Source organism: Clinocottus analis, unplaced genomic scaffold (assembly GCF_023055335.1).
Source record: "Clinocottus analis isolate CAN_PGR_092001 unplaced genomic scaffold, fCliAna1.0.p SCAF_67, whole genome shotgun sequence".
NCBI lineage: Eukaryota > Metazoa > Chordata > Actinopteri > Perciformes > Cottidae > Clinocottus > Clinocottus analis.
The window spans coordinates 195,001-205,000 of record NW_027176226.1 but is presented as its reverse complement, the minus strand read 5'-3'; the positions used below and the strand labels follow the sequence as shown (position 1 = coordinate 205,000).

Below are 10,000 nucleotides of genomic sequence, written 5' to 3'. Positions count from 1 at the left end.
CCTCTTTAGTCCACAAGGGGCACTAGAACCAACACTACCTCTTTAGTCCACAAGGGGCACTAGAACCAACACTACCTCTTTAGTCCACAGGGGGCACTAGAACCAACACTACCTCTTTAGTCCACAAGGGGGCACCAGAAACAACACTACCTCTTTAGTCCACAAGGGGGCGACAGAACAACAGTGTTAAAGCTCCTTTTCGTAACAAGACAATAAAGCGATCTGATTGGTTGAGCATGCAGATTGATTGACAGCTTGTCTGTCCACAGAGCGAGTGCATCCGGGGCATTTCAGAGTTCCTACGTCAGAACCCGCGAGCCTCGCAAGCCGATGTCAACACCGAGGTGGAGAACCGGGTTCTGGTGTTCGCCGCTCGAGTGAAAGCTCTGGAGACGGCGCCGATGTTCTGAACGGAAGAGATTAAAACTCTTAATTCATATGTCGCAGTATATTTGTACTTTTTGTTTCGTGGTTTCAGGTGTTTGGAGCAGCAGACCTACAAAGTGCTTTGTTTGATCCTGAGTGTTGTTGCCTTTAAGCTGTGTGTTGATCTGGACCCCTCCACAATAAAAGCCTCTGTAAGCAATGATATTCTGAGCTGCTCCTCCTGTCCTCGTTCCTTTGGTTATTTTACATATTTATGAGTTTAAGATCTTCTTTTCGTTCATCTATTAATCTCTGGACTCGTAGATCCTTGTGGTGAGAGAAAAACAACCTGAAGGTGAGAACATTAAGACATGTGGTCGTGTTCACACGTTTTCATTTCAGAGAATTTACATTTTCATTTTTTGCATCAAAAATTCTTTTTTTTGGGGGGGGGGGGGGGAAACTTAAGTTTTACGTATTTAGTACTATTCATCACAACCACACAAATATACGCCAATAAAAGATATATACTTTAGTAATTAGTTACAGTAGCATTTATACTAACAAGTAAAGCAATATTAAATTTAAAAAAGCACAATATACACAAAATATAGAGTAAAATATTATTAAATTAACCAACAAAACAATAGTGCAAAGATGTAAACAAACAAATATAGTTAGCCAGAGGTGATGGATAATATATATGTACACTGTATATATAATATATATGTCTATATGATAGACATTTATATATATATATATATATATATATATATATATGTATATATATATACATATATATATATATATATATATATATATATATATATATATATATATATATATATATATATATATATATATGTCATTTTTAATCAAGGATGGGTCAAATGCAGAGAAGAATTTCCCCAAGGGGAAATTGTACTCCTTGTTTTATGTGATTTTATATGATGTCCTTGTTTTAGGTTGATTTTAACCATGTAAAGCGACTTTGAGTATTTTGAAAAGCGCTATATAAATAAAATGTATTATTATTATTATTATTAATAATAAAAGTGTATAAACAAATTAATAAATATTGCAGTGGGCAGGAATCACATTTTTCTTTAAATAAATGTTTACAAATTTGTATTTGGCAGTTTTGCGTGTTTAAACTTATAATGTAAGAATGATATAATAATAATAATAATAATAGAATTATGTCATTTCAGAATTATGTATTAATAATGTAATAATTATGTAATAATAATAAGTCTTCATGTAATTCACTAAATTCCCTGCGGTTCTCCGTTTGTCCACGCGGGGACGCTGCTGCGCACTCTCCGCCCGACGCTGGAAATGCCCGGATGTTATTGTAGCTAGCTCTTTTAGCACATCGGCTAGCCGCTGCGACGCCGCCGCCGCCTCTCTCAGCTCCGGTCCGTCGACCCTCCGACTGCCCTCGGGAAGAGATACTCTGGGTTCACCGTTGGCCACTCGACGTCGGTACTTTATCATGATAGAAGTCGACTGAGAGGGCTCGTCGATTTGGTTTTTCAGAGGTTCTTTTCGGTGATATTTTTTGGCGGGGACCAGACCGGTTCGACCAACGCGACGGAGCTAGAAGAAGGCAGCTCGCTACTGAGACCAGGCCGCCGCCGTCATGGAGGACAAATCCTTCACTAAAGAGTTGGACCAGTGGATCGAACAGCTCAATGAGTGCAAGCAGCTCTCGGAAAACCAGGTCCGGACCCTCTGCGAGAAGGTGAGTCGGCCCCGTTTTTCAGAGAAACCCTCGATCGTTGGCTCCGTCGGCCCTATTTTTCAGTGCGGCCTAGGCTAAAAAAAAATATTCGGGTCCGGCTAATTTCTGGAGCGGACGTCACTTCAACGCGAGGCGGCTATTCTTTAGCCCCGTTTCGGATCCCCGTCATCTTAAGATTTAACGTCTTACGTTATTTATGTCGTATATGTGTTTTTTAACTTGTTTGTGCGCCGCCATTTTCATTACATCCGCGCCGATATGTGTACCGTTTAGTCGCCGATCGTCGTCCGGAGTCCAGACAGGCCCCAGAATCAACACATTGTTCCATCGCTGCCAGCAAATAGACGGAGCTTATTTTACCACCGCTTCATTAACATCGCGGCCCTCGGCACGCATCATATACTCGACTAATACATATTCACACGCACAAAGGAGTGTGCAGTGTGCGTCACATTGATGGTATTAATACGTGTATCGGCTATGATGAGCACCGCGCCCTGTCTTTATCGATCCTCCGGTTCATTACGTAAACCCGACGAGCCCCTCGCGTCACTTCGGCTTTCTGCGCCTCATCGCCCGGTTTCACGTCCGGGGACACTGTCCTCAAACCCCGGGGACACTGTCCTCAAACCCCGGGGACACTGTCCTCAAACCCCGGGGACACTGTCCTCAAACCCCGGGGACACTGTCCTCAAACCCCGGGGACACTGTCCTCAAACCCCGGGGACACTGTCCTCAGACATAATGTCTGTTTGTTTGGACATATTAATATAGCGACTGTCTAATAATAATAATAATAACATAATGACTGTCTATAATATAATTAATGTCTATCAGCTATGAATTATATTATTATTATGTTTAGTCGATCAACAGAAATGTTTAAGATTATTTTTTTTATTAGTGAAGGTTCCAGATTCTAGACAAACTCATTAAAGCAGATTTATTCATTTATAAAAGAATCCGCCAAGATTAAAGATGAAACAACATTGTTAATGTTCATATTTATTCATGTTCAGCTCTTCTGAAGCTCTGAGAGGAGATGCACTGCTCTTATTGAATATTAAGTTATAATAATAATAATAATGGTTAAATGAGTCGCTCAGCAGAAACATGCTGAAGGAACGCTTTGCTTTGCTTTCCTCTGGTGTGTGTGTGTGTGTGTGTGTGTGTGTGTGTGTGTGTGTGTGTGTGTGTGCGCGTGCGCGTGCGCGTGCGTGTGCGTGTGCAGCATTTTCTAACACAACTTTCTGTTTGCTCCTGCAGGCCAAGGAGATCCTGACCAAGGAGTCCAACGTTCAGGAGGTGAGATTTCCCACAATGCCCCAGAGACACAATCAAACACTTCCTGGTTGGTTCCCAGTAGAGAGTCAGACACTGAGAGGCCGTTCATCTCACTGTAGTAATATATTGGGTTGTTTGATTCTTTACTGCGCTTTAGCGTTAGCGGTTAGCTTTGTGGCTTGAATAACAAGAGCTAAGCGTTGCCTTCAGGCTCTGTTCAGTGAACATAAGTACTGGCTGGAGGCGAATGGTTCTCATGATGCCTTCACGTGTAATCTAGTGAATTGTAGTGTTGGTGATGAACTATAATAAATCCAGATGGTTATACATGAATATAACGTAAGATGAATTATGGGATGTAACTCCTTGCTATGGAACAACGAGCAGAGCGCTCATATTTACATCACATTGTCCCGTATTGCTCCTTTAATCTGGTCGGGCTGGTTCACTGTTGGCTGGTTTCTCTGTAAACACCAGAACTCTGCTCTAGTTCACCTGCAACGCTGCTTTTATTGTCTCATTCTACTTCCTGTTTTTCTGCTTTATTGTCTCATTTTACTTCCTGTTTGTTATGGTTAATAATATAATGTTGGTCACAGAGTGAACCTGTGTTGTTGGTCAGCAGCAGCAGTGGTGCGCTGGAGGCTCACGTCTCTTCCCGTGTCGCAGGTTCGATGCCCAGTGACGGTGTGCGGCGACGTGCACGGCCAGTTCCACGACCTCATGGAGCTCTTCAAGATCGGGGGGAAGTCGCCCGACACCAACTATCTGTTCATGGGCGACTACGTGGACCGAGGGTACTACTCTGTGGAGACGGTCACGCTGCTCGTCACGCTAAAGGTGTGTGTGTGTGTGTGTGTGTGTGTGTGTCACTGTATGTGTGTGTCACTGTATGTGTGTGTCACTGTATGTGTGTGTCACTGTATGTGTGTGTGTGTGTGTGTGTGTGTGTCACTGTATGTGTGTGTGTGTGCTGCTAAGGAGAACAGACCAGATGCTCACTTTCATCCTTGAGATTTTTTCAGGGTCACGTGACCGATGTCACATGACCAGTCCCTGCAGCCCTGTACACAAACAGCTGTCACAGATCAGAGTTTGATTGACAGCTGACACCCACATTGTCCCGCCCCTTGTCGCCACAACCACCTGAACCGAAATACACGTCAATTAAAGCTTCATCACCAATTATTATAGATATACAATATTTTTATGCATAATGAGTACTGCTGCTTTGTATCAAGCATATGTATTTATCACAATAAGATACTTGTTTTCTCGCTTTTATTTAATCTCAAACGGCCTCATTTGCATATTTAAATTCATCTGTCTGTGACCAGCTGGTGGGAAAACAAGGGGCGTTCAGAGACCCTCCCGAGTGTGGGTCGCCTGCGTGACGGTGGAGCTCCGGACATTGATACAAAAATTTAATAATGTCTTAAGTTATTGTGCGATGAGGCGGCTGGACCGAAACGCACTCTTAACGTTGTTGTTGTTGTTGTTGTCGTCGTCAGGTCCGTTTCCAGGAGCGGATCACCATCCTGCGAGGGAACCACGAGTCGCGGCAGATCACGCAGGTCTACGGCTTCTACGACGAGTGTCTGAGGAAGTACGGCAACGCCAACGTGTGGAAGTACTTCACCGACCTGTTCGACTACCTGCCCCTCACCGCGCTGGTGGACGGACAGGTAAGTGTGTGTGTGTGTGTGTGTGTGTGTGTGTGTGCGTGTGTGTGTGTGCGCATTCATGCGTGTGTGTTCATATTCATTCTGACGCGTCTACTTCCTGGTTGAGTCACATGGTCGTTTCTTCTTCTTTGCTTCAGATCTTCTGTCTCCATGGAGGTCTGTCTCCCTCCATAGACACTCTGGATCACATACGAGCTCTGGACCGCCTGCAGGAGGTCCCACATGAGGTACACACACACACACACACACCTACACACACAGAGGTTGTTTTTTGGACTGTTTTTCAGCGGCTGATTACTTTTATTTCTATGTGTGATTGAGTCAGAATAAACCACATTGTGATGAAGATGATGGAGATGAAGAGAGCAGCCTCGTTTCCATTCACATATTTTTCTACCGCGTTAGAAGAGATCAATGAAACCCAAACAATCCCATTAAAAAAACGCTTGTTAACGTTCCTCTGAGGTGCTGCTGTGTAACAAGGGTTGAGGCTCCTGCTGCATTGTGGGTAAGAGTTGAGTAACTAGTGTTGCACTTCATGCGTCTCTGATATTATAGTTGTATTCTTTGTATGTATTACACAAGACTTGTCCATGTTTGTGATTGGTCAGATGCTGCAAGCCCCGCCCCCTTTCATGAGCTTCATGAGAGCGCGCTCGTTCTGAACTCTGACCCTGGGTCTGTTTCAGGGCCCCATGTGTGACCTGCTGTGGTCTGACCCTGATGACCGTGGTGGGTGGGGCATCTCTCCTCGAGGTGCCGGCTACACCTTCGGTCAAGACATCTCCGAAACCTTCAACCACGCCAACGGACTCACCTTGGTGTCCCGCGCCCATCAGCTGGTCATGGAGGTGAGACTCACACACACACACACATACATGCTCACACACACACACACACATACATGCTCACACACACACACACACACACCCTCCCCCCTGTGCTCTCATGCTGTGCGTGTGCGTGTGTGCAGGGCTACAACTGGGGCCATGATAAGAACGTGGTGACGATCTTCAGCGCTCCAAACTACTGCTACCGCTGTGGAAACCAGGCGGCCATCATGGAGCTGGACGACACTCTGAAATACTCTTTGTAAGTCAACCTTCTTCTTCTACTACTACTAGTACTACTACTAGGATATATGTCCAGGGCTTTTACTGTGAAGGGTAAGAACAGGAAGTGCTGGATCTGGATGAAAAGAGGAATAAAGTTTGTTGGAGGCTTTAATGTTTACGTTTTATTCACGCTGCCAAAGTCAAGAAAAATATAGCTGTGTGAAAGTACTTTGATCAAAACAATGAAATGTATATTCACGTGTGACTTAATATATTCATCACTGTTGAGTTGAATGATGTCATCTCTAACGTCCTTGTCTCTGCCCCCTCAGCCTTCAGTTTGACCCCGCCCCCCGCCGCGGCGAGCCCCACGTGACCAGACGCACTCCCGACTACTTCCTGTGATCGTCCCAAAAAACGCCGCCGGCCCCTTTTTTCTGTCATCCACGAAGCTCCGCCCCCTGCCCGCTCTCCCCTCTCATTTTGGATGGAAAGAAGATATTAATAATAATATTATTACTGTGCCGGTGAAACAAAACGATTGGCTGAACGAAACCAAGATTTGATCAAAAAGAGAGCGGCTCCTCTAGTCCTGTTTTCAGTCTGCTGTCGTTAAACGCTTGTGGGGAGGAACAACTCATCTGTTTTCTTTGTTTTTGTTTTTGTTTATCACATGTTTGAAAACGAGATAATAAAACTACCAACGTGGACCAAATGTGCCATATTCTGATCCTTTTACGACATGTTTCTTTTTCTGTTCTTCTGTTTTTGTTTAGACGATAACTCTTCCTCTCCGACACACCACACTCTTCTTCTTCTTTATGGCATATATGTGCTTCTTTTTTTTCTTTCTTTTCTGTTGCAAAGTTAATTTTAAAAAAAGGAGAAAAAAAAACAAAACAGGAAAAACAAAGTTTGCTTCAAGTAGTCGAGCTGAGAGCTTCAGTCATCTCACGAGTATAATACTGTAATTTGAATAAAGACAACAGACGTATGAATAAAGATGTCCTGTTGACAAACTGCCGCCTGTCTGTCTGTTCTTCAGCAGTATTCCATATGAAATACTGCTATGAATATGCTTTGTCTTGAGAAAAGTTGTTTATTCTTTACTAATATGAGCTTATGCGTAGAGATGTTATGTGTACATCAAACACCAAATGAAGTAAGTACAATTGTATTTCTTTTTGCTTTCAACTACAACAGTAAAAATACTCCGAGAGACAGTATTCTTAGAAATAATAGTATTAGTATTTTTTATAAATAATTTGTCTATAGACACTGATACTTCTGCTGTGGTCTGGTGTGTCGTTACGCAACACGACTGGAAATGTATTTTTTTCAAACATATACTGTTTAATTATTTTAAAATACAATACAGTATCCTTAAAATACAACTTTATGACGCGGTATAAATCCCGGAAATGAAAACGCTGAAATGGCCAACGTTACTTCAGTTATACTCTCGCGGGAGTTCCCGAGAAGCACGTTAGCCTCGCGGTGGCTGATGGGACTTCACTACTTGACAGCTGTTTGAGTAGCAGACGGGCCGCAGTCAGCTGGTTTCAAGGTGTTTTAAGGTGTTTCAATGTGTTTCAATGTGTTTTAAGGTGTGAGTCTCGTGTTGTTGGACTGAAGGTTGTCCACCAAATTAACTGTTGGACGCTGCGCCGCCATGTTCTCTCGATAGTTCTCTTTAGCTTTGTGACAAGCTAACGAGAACTAGCATGATAAGCTAAAAACATTAGCTACATAGACCGAAAGCATTTATAAAACTAATTTAGCTTTTTATCAAACTAACAATCAGATAAGTATTCTTATGTGTGATGTTATGTTTGATATTATGGACTATATATATATATATATATATATATATATATAAATATGTATATATATGTCTATGGTGTGTGTGTTTACATAAGTGTGTGTATGTATATATATATATATATATATATATATATATATATATGTGTGTGTGTGTATTTTATGATATTTTACTAAACAGCATTTCACTCAGACATGAACAGAAACAGTTTTTTAAACTGTAAACATTTTCCTGGAGAACCCTGAACATGTGACCTTCAACTAAATGTTCTGTAATTTTACAGGAAGCAGGGTTCTACTCGCCTGTGTTGCTGAAGCGAGAGAGGGGGATGAAGAGGTCCTCTGATCCGAATGGCGCATGTGGTTCTGCACTACGGTCCTGGATCCGCTGCTGGCCTCGGCGCTCTGTTGGAGCAGACGGAGAGGCTCCTGGAGGCTTTCCCCTGCAGGACCCCTCCGGTGTTCTCGCCGTGGTTCCCCGCCGCCGCCGATCGCCACGCGCCCATCAGACCGGCCAGACCGGCTCCCGTCATCGTCTGCCCGGCCGGTTCCCTCGTCCACCAGCTGCAGGAACCCGAAATGTTCAGTCCCATTGGGGTGAGACGTCGTCACCTTGAAAACCCACCGGAACCAGAAGATAACGGAGATGGCGCCGCCGCCACGGACTCGCCGCTCCAACGCTCCTGGAGCGTCTTCACGCAGAGAGGAGTTCTGCGGACGGAGTCGCTGTCCAAACCGTTCCGGCACGCGATCGCCGTCCACCAGCTCCACCTGCACCAGAGGGCCAAATGGGTGATCGGGCAGCACAACTGTGGGCGGGCCAGAGACATCGAGCAGGTCTGCTGCTGTTGTTATGAGATTGATTTCAGCCAATCGACGTTTTGACACCTGCATTCTCTCTCCTGCCCACTAGGGGGCAACTCCTCTGGTTGGATAGAAGTCTATGCTTCATGTGTCAAAGCGAATCCTCTGGTTGTATAGAAGTCCCCCTCACCTGCCCCCCTCTCCCTCCCGCTCCCTCTCTACCCCTTCCCCCTCTCCTCTGCAGGTGTGGCGGGCTCTCAGCCGGTGCTCCCGGACCGCCGGGCTGCCGACGTGCAACGCCAACATCCGGCGCGATCGAGCGGAAATCTGGGTGTTCTGCGACGTGGTCCGCTCGGAGCGGGTGGGCCGCTTCCTGATGGAGGAGCTGCAGCTGTCGGGGGGCATCAAACTGTCGGTCCACAGACGCGGGAACGTCTTCAGCTTGTAGAACGAATGTATTCATATTTATAGACGTTCTCATCAAACTGCCGCCTACATTAATATAAACAAGTTACTTGTTGTCTTAAAGGGACAGTCATGCTGTTTAGAAGCGTGGTAGTATAAGGTACTTCTCCATAATTAGAGTACTATTACTACAGTAGATGGAGCAAAGTACTTTTGTGGACGTATTTCAGACATTGAAAAGTACAGACCAGACTCCATTAAAAAAACATGGATTTTACCTCCTAGAACACAGGAGTTTCTGGTCGACTTCGGCCTTCGTCGGTTAGTTAGTTTGTTCTTGTGAGACTTTCGTTGATCTGAACGAACCCTTCAAAAACACCAAAGTCACTCGGTAACACAAACGCACACTAACACACACTACGCACACTAACGCACAGAGGAACCTCTTGTGTTCAGCTTAAATCACTGTTTTTCTCAATGGAGTCTGGTGGCTGGTACTTGTGTGCTCTGAACTCTAACGTGAAAGTAGATCAATTCACATACGAAATTTTTTTTTTAACATTTTACCTGACAACGATCAAATTGAATGGAAATCTACTTCTGTTTTTGTATATTTATACATCCTGAGATCAGATCTTTAAAACATATTAATTTATTTTTATACAGATTTTATCTTTTGTAAATAAAGGTTGAATGTTTTTGAAAGAATGGTGCATGTGATGTGCAGTGTGTTCTAGAGAAGCTGCAGCAGTCACATGATACTACACACACACACACACACACACACACACACACACACACACACACACACACACACACACACACACACACACACA

The 10,000-nt window shown here is 44.1% G+C and overlaps 2 protein-coding genes across 3 annotated transcripts; both read left to right on the top strand.

The window, feature by feature from the left end:
- The first annotated feature begins 1,736 nt into the window (after nt 1–1,736).
- LOC137804858 (serine/threonine-protein phosphatase 2A catalytic subunit beta isoform) lies at nt 1,737–7,157 on the top strand. The gene is made up of 8 exons (XM_068604285.1): nt 1,737–2,110; nt 3,377–3,415; nt 4,064–4,234; nt 4,906–5,079; nt 5,217–5,306; nt 5,769–5,930; nt 6,053–6,171; nt 6,467–7,157. Exons 1-8 carry the CDS (start codon nt 2,009–2,011, stop codon nt 6,537–6,539), a joined length of 930 nt encoding a protein of 309 aa, XP_068460386.1. The 5' UTR covers nt 1,737–2,008; the 3' UTR covers nt 6,540–7,157.
- A 481-nt stretch (nt 7,158–7,638) lies between these two features.
- On the top strand, nt 7,639–9,792 carry shld3 (shieldin complex subunit 3). 2 transcript variants are annotated; one of them, XM_068604302.1, is made up of 3 exons: nt 7,639–7,711; nt 8,240–8,792; nt 9,004–9,792. In XM_068604302.1, the coding sequence occupies exons 2-3, from the start codon at nt 8,307–8,309 to the stop codon at nt 9,205–9,207; spliced, it is 690 nt and encodes a 229-aa protein (XP_068460403.1). In that variant the 5' UTR covers nt 7,639–7,711; nt 8,240–8,306; the 3' UTR covers nt 9,208–9,792. The 2 variants fall into 2 exon arrangements, with proteins under 2 accessions (XP_068460403.1, XP_068460402.1); XM_068604301.1 differs by having other exon boundaries at nt 7,640–7,701.
- Nucleotides 9,793–10,000: the final 208 nt, after the last annotated feature.

What these genes read in the sequence shown, in the direction of transcription:
- LOC137804858 (XM_068604285.1), top strand. Translation starts at nt 2,009, where the DNA reads ATGGAGGACAAATCCTTCACTAAAGAGTTGGACCAGTGGATCGAACAG. An exon ending in TCCGGACCCTCTGCGAGAAG is followed by an intron (nt 2,111 to 3,376) that starts GTGAGTCGGCCC and finishes TTGCTCCTGCAG; the next exon opens with GCCAAGGAGATCCTGACCAA. An exon ending in AGGAGTCCAACGTTCAGGAG is followed by an intron (nt 3,416 to 4,063) that starts GTGAGATTTCCC and finishes CCCGTGTCGCAG; the next exon opens with GTTCGATGCCCAGTGACGGT.
- shld3 (XM_068604302.1), top strand. Translation starts at nt 8,307, where the DNA reads ATGGCGCATGTGGTTCTGCACTACGGTCCTGGATCCGCTGCTGGCCTC. An exon ending in GGGCCAGAGACATCGAGCAG is followed by an intron (nt 8,793 to 9,003) that starts GTCTGCTGCTGT and finishes TCTCCTCTGCAG; the next exon opens with GTGTGGCGGGCTCTCAGCCG.